General features: G+C 44.0%; 1 protein-coding gene across 1 annotated transcript in view; it reads right to left on the bottom strand.

Moving 5' to 3' along the window:
* LOC121573938 (protein turtle homolog B-like) overlaps window positions 1-13655 on the bottom strand; it is a 195656-nt gene that overhangs the window by 35414 nt on the left and 146587 nt on the right. The window contains exons 9-13 of the mRNA XM_041886349.2: window positions 13484-13624; window positions 13199-13318; window positions 12110-12260; window positions 7608-7719; window positions 152-327 (exon numbers count right to left, since the gene is read on the bottom strand). Coding sequence (XP_041742283.2) covers window positions 152-327; window positions 7608-7719; window positions 12110-12260; window positions 13199-13318; window positions 13484-13624 — 700 coding nt within the window. The remainder of the gene's footprint in view (window positions 1-151; window positions 328-7607; window positions 7720-12109; window positions 12261-13198; window positions 13319-13483; window positions 13625-13655) is intronic.

The following is a 13655-nucleotide window of genomic DNA, read 5'->3' as shown; positions in this document are numbered from 1 at the left end:
GAAAACCACACATCATTCAATTCATTCTCAATGCATCTTGCAGTCACACCACACAGTTGTGTCATGTGCACGCCAGGTAACGTCACTTATGCTTGGCTCTCTTCCCCAGTCAAATAGATCATAGGTCAGTGGTGAATACCGTAATACCCACCTAGTGTGTTCACAGTGACGACCTCGCTGAAGGGGCCTGTGCCCAGCTTGTTCTGCGCAAGGACACTGAACTGGTAGGCCGTCTGGGGCTCCAGGCCGGGTACTTCCAGCCACGTCTGGCCAGCGGGCACGGGCATAGACAGCCAGTCATGTGGGCCCAGCTGTTCCCTCTTCACCCTGCGAGTAAGAGGGGCACGCAAGGAAGGAGAGAGGAGAATGGGCATGGGAGAGGGGGATGAGAGAAATACACATAGGAATGGAAATGGAGGACCTAGACTTTTAGTCACTCGTCATTTCAGTAACGGACATTTCAGTCCTGTCAGTTCTGTAACATGATTTCTGTCTGGTCAGTTCTGTAACAAGATTTCTGCCTCATTATTTCAGTAACAGGCTTAGTATTATGTCATTTCAGTAACACCATTTGTAACAGGATTTCTGTAATGTCATTTCAGTGACACCACTGCAGTCCAGTCAATTCAGTGACGTAATTATGTCCGTGTCATTTCAGTAAGATCATTTCTGTTACAGTGTTTAATTTCAGAATGTAATTTCACAGTATTTCAGTCAAATCATTTTACACAGTCATACAGTTGATGGTGGTAAGCCCATGCTGCGCTCAGCCGTGCAAATTCCCATGGAAGCCAAAGATGGGCCATGCTTTTGGTACAACATGACTTTTCTGAAGTTGAATGCAACAAATCTCCCCGAAAAAGTATTTTGGGGGAACGAGTTCTATACTCTTGTGTCTGTGTCCATGTTATACTTTCCAGTCAGTATGCATGGCATTAATCTCCATTCGTATTGTAGCATAGTGTAGGCCTTAATAGATAACAATGGATGAGTCCACTATGGGACCATGGGTTTATATCAATGTAACGGGTCAGAATGATAACACTATACACTAACAAGTATAGCAACCTTAGGGGGGCGTCATAATCCTCATATACCATATCCCTGTGCCATGTGATACGTAGGCATAACTTCCCCTGACAGACATGCATGAATAGCTGTACATGATAGGGACTGGGATAAATCACAACATGCTTACTGTGTGCTGACTGTCTGTCAACACGCCTCCCTGTGATTTACAGCACACGCCACGCTGTTTCCCAATCCCGGGAAATCATTGTGCAGCGGCGTCATAGGCGGCATCTAGTGACTCTCTCGTCTTCGCCCTTGTGCGTATGTTAAGTGACATGATAGCTGTCGGGGTGTGTATATTATGATACGTTCACTATGAGGGTGTGTATATTACTTTACCGTCAGTGGGTTTATTGTGCTAGGTTGGCTGTTGGGTACATTCTGCTTGTTGTCAGTGAATATATTACCGTATATTCACTGTTGGTGCATATAATCTTCTCTGTTGAAATGTAGCTATATATCACAATATTTGAATTGTCAGTGTGTATATCACGGTGCATTGGCTGTCAGTGTGTACATAATATATTGGTTGTCAGTGAGTAAATCATATGGTGGCTGTCATTGTAATAGGATATGGTGGCTAGCCTGTGGGTGCGTTCGTAATGTGGTCACGGGATGCTGGTTCCATCTTTGATTGACACATGAAACAAATAAAGACTGTACATCCTTCCTGGTGAGGCTAAAAGCCAATATATGCTTGCTCCGGGATGCGATCCGGAGGCTCCGTACGGAGGGTTTGACACAATTGCGGAGCCTCCAGAGGCTTATGGAGGCCATATCGAGCTCCGCACCGCATCACTGTGCGCTTCCCAAATGTTTTAACAATGCGGAGGGCTCCATATAGCCATATTGACATGATTGGTTGGCAGTAGGTGGGGGCGGGAGGTCCTGTATAAACACAAACACACTTCCTTGACAACTTCCTTCACAACAGCTCTGCTCTGCAAAGTGCAAGAAGTATGAATGCTCTGACTTCTGTGGAGACTGCATCACAGTAAATGCTGTACAGCCACTGTAGACAACGGATTGACCATGCAGAGCATTTTATTCTGGGATCTCAAGATTTGGGATTTCAAGAAGTGGGGCACTACTACTTAGGGTACTATGAATATTTCATACATTTGAGTTTTTGCCAATTCTGCTACATGTAACAATTTCCATAAATCAATTTAAGGGGCTGGAAGATTTTTTTTATTTTTAATTGAACAGCACTTGAGTGGTGTTTGGGGATTTGTATTTTTTTGTTTTTTGATCTAAAGCAGTCTTCCAAGAACAATGACTAGAGTGCTGATAATGATATCCTCAGAAATACTCAGAAAGAGATGGGGAACCTGTGTGTGCGTGTGCGTGATATTGCTTTTGTATACCATGTTTGTTTGTTTTTGTTGACTGAGGTTAACCTTTAGCGCAGCGAGTTAACACTGTCATCTTAGATAGGTGAGCGGAACTAAACACTAGTTCGATAACAGGTCAATTCCACATCTGCCAGACCGTGTGTATATGTCAGTCCATACAAGTGTGTGTAAATGTGTGTACGGGTGTCTGTGTGAGCACATTAACGTGTTTACACGTTGAGGTTTATGCCGATACTTATTAAAGCTTTTGAGAGTGTGTGTGTGTGTGTGTGTGTGTGCGTGTGCGTGTGTGTTCTATGACTCTGTGTCTATGACTATGTGTGTGTGTGTGCACTCATGTGTAAGCGCATCACGGTGATGGCCTGACCATCATGTTTGCTAGAGGACCTTGTAATGAGAATTGTTGTTCTTAATCTCCGGGCCGGCAGCAGGGAGCTTTATGACCGTGCTCCCTGCATACTGACACTGTCCTCCAAAACCAGCCTCTCCCTACCTGATGCTCAAAGACAATGCATATGTCCCAAATGGCACCCTATTCTCAATATAGTACACTAGTTTTGTCCAGGGCCCATATGGCTCTGGTCAAAAGTAGTGCACTTAGGGAATAGGGTGCAGGCCCTGGTCAAAAGTAGTTCACTATATAGGGAAAAGGGTGCCATAATTTGGGATGCAGTCCAATGTCAGCTGCCTGTCGAGTCACCGCGATAACCGTGACAACGCCTACCCGCTCTGCATCACACAGTGACCTGCCAGTTTCACACACCACCATGCATTTATACTCTGGAGAGGCAGAGGAGAAGGCTATATGAGGCTTACAACCTGTTATAACACCATAGTGACCTGACTTAAGGTATTAAAGCAGGCCATCTAAAGAGATCTGACATGATGGTTAGAGTCAATGACTGTATCCAAAACATAGGGCTATCAATGGGGCTTATGACCTGCTATAACCACCTAATGTCCTGACATGGGGTTAGAATTGGTGGTCTGGGCCTATGGGCCTACATACAGAATACATAGGATTATGAATGGAGCTTATGACCTGTTATAACAGCCTCATCACATGACACAGTTAGAATACACAATGTTATTTGAGGCTGGTGTACACTGGGTTTGGGGCACATTTGTGGCCAACATTTTCATGATCCAAGTTTCAAATTAATATCAGTCCTTCACACCTGAAACATAATCAAACAAACAAAAACAAATAAATAAACAACAGTGACCCAGCAGTCTTTCTATATAGCTAAGAGCAGCGGAGGCTATAGAATAGTGATATTTGGCAGGAATACTAGAAGTGGAAGGTTGCTACTTGCTAGCATTGCGTCAGCGTTAGGGAGAGCAACTAGGTGGAGGTATACGCACTAGGCGAGAGAGAGTGAGAGAGAATGAGAGAGAAGGTAAAGGGGGACAGTTGGTTGGATAGTGTGCAGTCAACCCTCGAAACCCCAGAGCTGCTTTTAGAGAACCATTTTCTCTAACCCAACATTACCTTCCTGTAACATATTTTCTTAAGTACAGTACAGTATGACGCCTATCCTCTTACAGGACAGGTTGTAGCCTACTCATTGTGCCGCTCTATGTAATGTACTATATAGGGAATAGGGTGCCATTTGGGACAAATCCAATTTAAGAGCAGAAGTATGTGTTGACTTCTGTGAGTGATCAGCATTGTCTCGTATGTGATCAGCAAACTCGTGAATAACACGTACAGTGGCTTACTGAACTGATTTAGTTGTGTTGTTGATGACGATGGGGACCAGATGATGCCATGGAGATCTGTGGCAGTAATTCCAGTGTGTTATAAATAGATCTGATCGCACACCTTGCCTGCTGCTAATATAGGAACTAAAAGACAGCACTTCTAAAGGAATCAGTCATCTCAGGTTGAAAAGAAAACATTCAAAAAGTATGATGATTTGATTTATAATACCGCAATATAGTTCCACTAACTGTGATGTATCTCAGTAATAGCACAATGGATATGTGATATTTAAAAACCCTTGTCTAATATGAAGCACATGCATATTAATTACCTTAGTAACTAACCACTTAAGTAGTACAGCATTCTATTAATAAAATCTACTTGATATGGTAAGTGCCCTTGGAAGTAGGCGAGGGAGGGTGCTGTGGAGTCTCCGACGCAAACACGAGTTGTCTAATGACGCGCCCGTTGGCATGACATAAGGGCATAAGGGGGCATGGCGGGTGGGCACGACACAGCTTTTAGAGCACATTAATATATCATTACTTTTTTAGAGGCCCAGAGTGCTTAAAGAGCAGACTAATTGTGGCGTGCTCTTCTCGCTAATTGTCCTACTCGTTCATAATAAGGTGCTTTATATTCACTTCGTAATAACAACTACCCCATCTAGGGATTGTTATAGTCTGATACAGTTCTTCTCGCTGGTTTTTATCTGTGGTCATTAAGTGGCGAGCCCATTGGCTGTGTGTCTGTTTGGGAGTGGGATGACGAGCCGATGACGGGGCATAATATCCTGCGACAGGTCTGATCTGGATTTTGAGTGATGTGGTGGTGGTCTAGAAGGAGCTCAGTGGATGATGCTTTAGGGTCTGTATTCACAAAGCATCTCAGAGTGCTGATCTAGGATCAGATCCCCCCCATCTCCGCTTATTTATTATAACCGAAAAGGCAAAACTGATCCTAGATCCGCACTCTTACTTTGCGACACTTTATGAATACAGGCTCGCTCATGTATACTTAATAATTGATGCTAGGAATTGACATCATTTGAGTCAATTGGAGGTGTACCTGTGGATGTATTTCAAGGCCTACCTTCAAACTCAGTGCTTTGCTTGACATCATGGGAAAATCAAAAGAAATCAGCCAAGACCTCAGAAAAAAGTATTGATGCTAGGAATTGAGCATGTGTTGGTAGATGTTATAAGCATGATGAAGAAGACTAAGTGAGGAGTAAATGGGCAAAAAGTGTTTGCAATAAGGTAAAACTATTGTTAAAATGGTTTTCCAGGCCTTTTTGCCTCATTCTGAACAAAGGTGTGTTGCTACAGGGCATTTTCATGATAGCCAACAAAAAATATTTTGAATGCCTTTTTGTGATTCTCAATCCAACCATTTCGGAGTTGTATAGGCATAGCATTCAATGGATCTTATTTACATTTACATTTTAGTCATTTAGCAGACGCTCTTATCCAGAGTGCGTACATTATTTTTAAATTTATTTTTCATAATGGAGATGACCGATTTCTCCAAGAACTTGGGATGACTGTCCCCCTCTCTCCTACCATCGTATTATCCCCACCCCTCCCCATCCCTCTGGGTAACAGTTGTCCTTTTTTAAGGCACAGGTCTAATAATGTTTACATACTGTTTCACCCACTTTATATGTATATACTGAATTCTAGTCACGGCTCATCCTATATAACTACTGCTGTACACACCTTTTCGATTCATATGCTTTCCATACTGTCTATTCACCATATACAGTTGAAGTCGGAAGTTTACATACACCTTCATTGTCATTGTCCATTTGGAAGACCCATTTGCGACCAAGCTTTAACTTCCTGACTGATGTCTTGAGATGTTGCTTCAATATGTCCACATAATTTTCCTTCCTCATGATGCCATCTATTTTGTGAAGTGCACCAGTCCCTCCTGCAGCAAAGCACCCCCACAGCATGATGCTGCCACCCCCGTTCTTCATGGTTGGGGATGGTGTTCTTCGGCTTGCATGCACCCCCTTTTTCCTCCAAACATAACGATGGTCATTATGGCCATATTGTTTCATCAGACCAGAGGACATTTCTCCAAAAAGTACGATCTTTGTCCCCATGTGCAGTTGCAAACCGTAGTCTGGCTTTTTTATGGCGGTTTTGGAGCAGTGGCTTCTTCCTTGCTGAGCGGCCTTTCAGTTTATGTCAATATAGGACTTGTTTTACTGTGGATATAGATACTTTTGTACCTGTTTCCTCCAGCATCTTCACAAGGTCCTTTGCTGTTGTTCTGGGATTGATTTGCACTTTTCGCACCAAAGTACTTTCATCTCTAGGAGACAGAACACGTCTCCTTCCTGAGCAGGATGATGGCTGCGTGGTCCCATGGTGTTTATACTTACGTACTATTGTTTGTACAGATGAACATGGTACCTTCAGGCATTTGAAAATTGCTCCCAAGGATGAACCAGACTTGTGGAGGTCTACAATTTTTTTTCTGAGGTCTTGGCTGATTTCTTTTGATTTTCCCATGATGTCAAGCAAAGCACTGAGTTTGAAGGTAGGCCTTGAAATACATCCACAGGTACACCTCCAATTGACTCAAATGATGTCAATTAGCCTATCAGAAGCTTCTAAAGCCATGACATCATTTTCTGGAATTTTCCAAGCTGTTTAAAGGCACAGTCAACTTAGTGTATGTAAACTTCTGACCCACTGGAATTGTGATACAGTGAATTATAAGTGAAATAATCTGTCTGTAAACAATTGTTGGAAAAATTACTTGTGTCATGCACAAAGTAGATGTCCTAATCGACTTGCCAAAACTATAGTTTGTTAACAAGACATTTGTGGAGTGGTTGAAAAACAAGTTTTAATGACTCCAACCTAAGTGTATGTAAACTTCCGACTTCAACTGTATATATACACATCTGACATTGCTCATTCTGATATGTCTTAATTTCTTTATGTGTGTATTTTTAATGTATTGTTAATGTATTGCTAGATATTGCTGCATTGTTGGAGATAGAAAGATAAGCATTTCGCAGCACCTACGACAACATCTGCAAATCTGTGAACGTGACCAATAAACTTTGATTTGATTTGATTTGACCCCAAACCCTAACCTTAAAACTTGAGACTGGACTCAGACCAGTGTCAAGTGGCAACTTCCACCCCACTACCCCATCCAACCTCCCTCCTCGCCAGCCAAAGTGCAGAAAAGGAAGAAAGGCACAGAAGAGGGCAGAGAGGAGCTCAGGTTTCCAAAAAAAACAGTTGGGCTGCATCCCGATTCTCCACCCTTTTCAAGACGTGTGCACTTGTACACTCCTCCCTGTTATTTATTTCAAAACACTGGATTGGTGTGGAAGCATTGGCTGGAGGGAGAATGCTGAAGAATCGGGACGTAGCCTCAGAGGGAAAAAAGTTTGAAGAAGGAAGAAGCAGGAAGCAAAGCATGCTGGGATGACTCACACATGGCCATACCAGACTGAGAATGTCTGCTCGAAGCCGCCGTCGTAGCCTGCCTCCCACGACACGTTGGCCCAGGTGGTGGAGACCGCTGCGTGGACGTTGGCTGGGGCGTGGGGGCTTGTGCCTGGGGAGGGGGAGTCATGTGGGGATAGTGAGGAGGGTGGGAGTGAAAGAGAGAGTAAAGCATGAAGCATAAACCACACACACACACATACTTAAATCACACACACACACACACACACACACACACACACACACACACACACACACACACACACACACACACACACACACAAGTTGGCCTGGAAGGAAGTCAGCTCTTGCTCATATGTGTAGGCTTTGTGTGGTTGTGTAAGGACTACACTAAGGTGGTAGGCCTGAGTTGCATTAGAGTGGTCTTCTATCAGTGTATCTATGTGCATTGAGATTATGCATCACAGCAACTCTTGGCATGGTGTCTAAAGAACAAGCTCAAGCCTCTGAGCCAGCTGGACTAGACCTGATCAGGGCCACACTGTGTGTGTGTGTGTGTGTGTGTGTGTGTGTGTGCGGCCAACTTCTTTACACCTCCATATAGGTGACTCTGGGCGAGAACTTTTCTCTGATGGAGATACTGTAGCATTTCATAGCGAGACAACATCATATACAGTTGTCATGTAATTACGGTAATTCCTAAGATTGTGACCGACAAGCTAGCTATCTGGAGTTGGTTATGGCTCACTAGAATATTCCTACATTAGGCTACATGTTGGCTCAGGTTTGCCCCATTCCAAGCCCACACTTAATTTAATAGCATCTTAAAATGGTCACCAGTAAGGTCAGACTTGACAAATCATTAGAACCTTCTTCCCTCTCCACCTCCAATCACACATCAGCAACTGTGTCATAATAGGCGTGACCTTCTGCGGTCGTGTCACTTCGGTAATAACGGCAGATGTCACCACTGAAACGTTTCACCAGTCAAAATGTTATAATGGTTGGAAGGTAGACAAATTACCCAGGAAGCATTGCTGCTCTCCAAGAAAATGGAGGAGAATGTATCTTAATTAATTGACATAGTAACCGTAGAAGATCTGTAGTAGACGATTTGAGAAATCTCTGGCCAATTAAAGAATATCCCCTACCAATTATACACGAAAATGTGCTGAAAGGTAAAGGAGAGGAAAGATTTTGAGAGTTGGACAAATTCTGATCAATCACCAAATATACTGAACAAAATATTAACGCAGCATGTCAAGTGTTGGTCCCATGTTTCATGAGCTGAAATAATATATTCCAAAAATTTTCCATATGGACAAAAATATATTTCTCTCAAATTTTGAGCACAATTTTGTTTACATCCCTGTTAGTGAGCATTTTTCCTTTGCCAAGATAATCCATCCACGTGACAGGTGTGGCATATCAAGAAGCTGATTAAACAGCATGATCATTACACAGGTGCATCTTGTGCGGGGGACAATAAAAGGCCACTCTAAAATGTGCAGTTTTGTCACACAACACAATACCACAGATGTCTCAAGTTTTGAGGGAGCGGGCAATTTGCATGCTGACTGCAGGAATGTCCACCAGAGCTGCTGCCAGAGAATTGAATGTTCAATTCTCTACCATAAGCCGCCGCCAACGTCATTTTAGAGAATTTGGTAGTACGTCCAACCGGCCTCACAACCGCAGACCACATGTAACCACGCCAGCACAGGAACTCCACATCCGGCTTCTTCACCTCCACCCGACAGCTGATGAAACTGAGGAGTATTTCTGTCTGTTAAAAAGGCCTTTTTGGGGAAAAACCCATTCTGATTGGCTGGGTCTGGCTCCTCAGTGGGTGGGCCTGGCTCCTAAGTGGGTGGGCCTATGCCCTTTCCAGGCTGTGTCATGCCCAGTCATGTGAAATCCATAGATTAGGGACTGATGAATTTATTTATATTGACTGATTTCCTTATATGAACTGTAACTCAGTAAAACCGTTGAAATTGTTGCATGTTGTATTTATATTTTTGTTCAGCATACAGTGAGGGAAGAAAATATTTTATCCCCTGCTGATTTTGTACGTTTGCCCACTGACAAAGAAATTATCAGTCTATAATTTTAATGATAGGTTTATTTGAACAGTGAGAGACAGAATAACAACAAAATAAATCCAGAAAAAAAATATATAATAAATTGATTTGCATTTTAATGAGGGAAATAAGTATTTGATCCCCTCTCAGAAAGATTTCTGGCTCCCAGGTGTCTTTTATACAGACAACGAGCTGAGATTAGGAGCACACTCTTAAAGGGAGTGCTCCTAATCTCAGCTTGTTACCTGTATAAAAGACACCTGTCCACAGAAGCAATCAATCAATCATATTCCAAACTCTCCACCATGGCCAAGACCAAAGAGCTCTCCAAGGATGTCAGGGACAAGATTGTAGACCTACACAAGGCTGGAATGGGCTACAAGACCATCGCCAAGCAGCTTGGTGAGAAGGTGACAACAGTTGGTGTGATTATTCGCAAATGGAAGAAACACAAAATAACTGTCAATCTCCCTCGGCCTGGGGTTCCATGCAAGATCTCACCTCGTGGAGTTGCAATGATCATGAGAACGGTGAGGAATCAGCCCAGAACTACGCGGGAGGATCTTGTCAATGATCTCAAGGCAGCTGGGACCATAGTCACGAAGAAAACAATTGGTAACACACAACGCCGTGAAGGACTGCAGCGCCCGCAAGGTCCCCCTGCTCAAGAAAGCACATATACAGGCCCGCCTGAAGTTTGCCAATGAACATCTGAATCATTCAGAGGAGAACTGGGTGAAAGTGTTGTGGTCAGATGAGACCAAAATCGAGCTCTTTGGCATCAACTCAACTTGCCGTGTTTGGAGGAGGAGGAATGCTGCCTATGACCCCAAGAACACCATCCCCACCGTCAAACATGGAGGTGGAAACATTATGCTTTGGGGGGGGGGGGGGTTTCTGCTAAGGGGACAGGACAACTTCACCGCATCAAAGGGACGATGGATGGGGCCATGTACCGTCAAATCTTGGGTGAGAACCTCCTTCCCTCATCCAGGGCATTGAAAATGGGTCGTGGATGGGTATTCCAGCATGACAATGACCCAAAACACACAGCCAAGGCAACAAAGGAGTGGCTCAAGAAGAAGCACATTAAGGTCCTGGAGTGGCCTAGCCAGTCTCCAGACCTTAATCCTATAGAAAATCTGTGGAGGGAGCTGAAGGTTCGAGTTGCCAAACGTCAGCCTCAAAACCTTAATGACTTGGAGAAGATCTGCAAAGAGGAGTGGGACAAAATCCCTCCTGAGATGTGTGCAAACCTGGTGGCCAACTACAAGAAACGTCTGACCTCTGTGATTGCCAAAAAGGGTTTTGCCACCAAATACTAAGTCATGTTTTGCAGAGGGGGTCAAATACTTATTTCCCTCATTAAAATGCAAATCAATTTATAACATTTTTGACATGCGTTTTTCTGGATTTTTTTGTTGTTATTCTGTCTCTCACTGTTCAAATAAACCTACCATTAAAATTATAGACCGATCATGTCTTTGTCAGTGGGCAAACGTACAACATCAGCAGGGGATCAAATACTTTTTTCCATCACTGTACATTAAAACAATCATACAATTGGATGTGAGAGAGAAATTCATTGGCAAATGGAACACCTGCAAATTGTGCCATCGACTGTTGAATGCCAGACAGAATGCCAAAGACACATCTTAACAGTGGCCTGAATTCCCCCATCTGTAACTCTTGCCCCCACGCACACGACCTCCATACAGGCAATATCAGCAGACAGCTAACTGACTAAGTGGTCTTTCTCCATAGCCAGCTGTAGCTAGGGACACTATTCCAAAAAAGCATCATCGGAATTGGACGGCCTATACAAAACAAGTGACAGTTTATCTATCGGTTGTCTTTATTTATCAAATAAACTAGAGCTTTCAGTAGTGGAAACAGTCTCTGTGTCTACTTCCCCAATGCTGCGAGCCCAGCCCAGTTTGCTGATCTGTGATTTGCGAATGCTGGCGCTACTTCGTTGACCTTGCAAAATGCTCTTTGCACAAGTCCCCAAGCTGCTTTGGCTGACGCGTCGAGCTTTGGCAAATGGTCAGCGGTTGACGCTTGGATGCCTCCCCGTCGCTGCTGCTCTGCACAGCCCTGCCTCTCTTCACTATCCTTAGAGCACACAAGGGTCCTATTCATTAAGGCATGCAACGGAAACCATTTAAAAATGTTTTGCAATAGATCATGAAAATTAGCATTTCTGACTAGACAAGACCAGGTAGTCCCTCTCTGTTTCAGTCTGTTTTCCTCCGTTTGTCGCCTAATGAATATAACCCAGTACTACTCAGCTTCCTTTTACCATTGGACGTGATGTCCTAGTATTGGACTACTTGTATTTGATTACGTGTTCCTGTCTGTGTGTGTGTCTGTACCTGTTCTTGTATGTGTTTGATGTGTGTATGCCTGAGTGTCTATGCCTGTTCCTGTGCATGTGTACGGCGGAGTGGCTCGTACCAATAACTAGGAGGTGTGTGCTGGCAGTGACGCTCGTGGCAACGTTGGTGGCGACACACTCCCACTCCCCGTGGTCCTCCTTGCTCAGGGACTTGAACTGTAAGCTGCCGGTGGGGAGGACGTTGTGCTTGCTTTTACTGGGCTTCCCTACCTTAAAAAGAAAGAGGGGAAGAGAGTGGAGTCACACATCTCACAGAACAGAACATCCTGTATTGGTCCTGGCAAGGAAAGTAATTATCGCCCACCCACATAGCCTCCAGACAGACAGTAGATTAGACAGACAGAGACAGACAGACAGAGACAGAGACGGAGAACGGGACAGATAGACAAACTGGTAGACAAAAAGGAAGACAGACAAAAAGATGGCAGACAGACAGAGACAGGTAGACAAAAAGGAAGACAGACAGACAGTGACACACACACACACAGACAGGTAGATTAGTAGACGGACAGACAGGAAAAACAGAAAGACTAACACCTCTAAAAAATTGTCCTTCCTCAGTCACTGCTCAGCTACTCATATAACAAAACATTTTGGCATCGGCATCACGGCGACGGTAAAGGGAGACAAACGACTACAAATCACATTGTTTTCATTGGGAGAGATTAAAAAGCTCCTTAATCAAGAGACAATTGAAGGCTAATGCTAATGAGTTTCCTTTGATTGTTTCAAATGATAACAGCTCCATTAAAATGCAATTAAATCATTGTGATTTCTAGGAGCCAGTTTGATTGCAATCTCATCTCATTCTTTGTGGCAAAGATGGAAAAGATGACTCCAATATCAACAATCACCATCGAACCACATTTGGGGGTGTCTTGTTTAGAAATTACATGGTAGTAATAACCACCCGTTATCATTACTCAATAATGGTCACTTAACATTACATCATTTGGGGAATTACTAGCAGTGAGTAGCTTTGCCAAATAGACTGTGTGAGTGTACAGCAACGCGCTAACTGATACCCATAACTTTAGAGTGAAAGGATGGAGAAGAGGAGATGTAGCTCTGTCCTATTATAAAGTAATGACTGTTAGACCAGGCCACAGCATGAGTGCTTTGGATGATGGGAGGGTCGCTTCGCTTACCTTCCGCCATGTGATATTGGGATAGGGAAATTCTCTCTCAGCCGCACAGGGGATGACCAGCTCTCTCCCAGCCTCCTGCCTGTATTCCCCTCCGGGAACAATCGAGAACTTGGGGGGATCCTGCCCAGAGAGAGAGTGTTCCCCAATGGGGGTGAGATTAGGCCTGAGTCTGGGTGTAGCCGTTAGGCTAACTCGAAGCATGCTAGTCTTTCCGTAGAAAATGCATAATGATTGCTATACTAACTAGCACGCTATGCTAATTAGTGTTAGTATCAGCCTGCGTACCTTAAGCACCAGAGGAGTGGGAGCGGACCATCCCTCGGAGCCCAGGGCATTGTAAGGCATGCAGGTGTAGGTGCCCAGAGAGTCCTCCGTCACCTCGGCCACGCGGATGCTCCCGTCCTCCATTTGGCTCCAACCAGGGTACTGAGGGAACAAAGAGGGGCTAATGCTATGA

Source organism: Coregonus clupeaformis, chromosome 9 (assembly GCF_020615455.1).
Source record: "Coregonus clupeaformis isolate EN_2021a chromosome 9, ASM2061545v1, whole genome shotgun sequence".
NCBI lineage: Eukaryota > Metazoa > Chordata > Actinopteri > Salmoniformes > Salmonidae > Coregonus > Coregonus clupeaformis.
The sequence above is the reverse complement of the archived record's forward strand: the minus strand, read 5'-3'. Positions and strand labels throughout refer to the sequence as shown.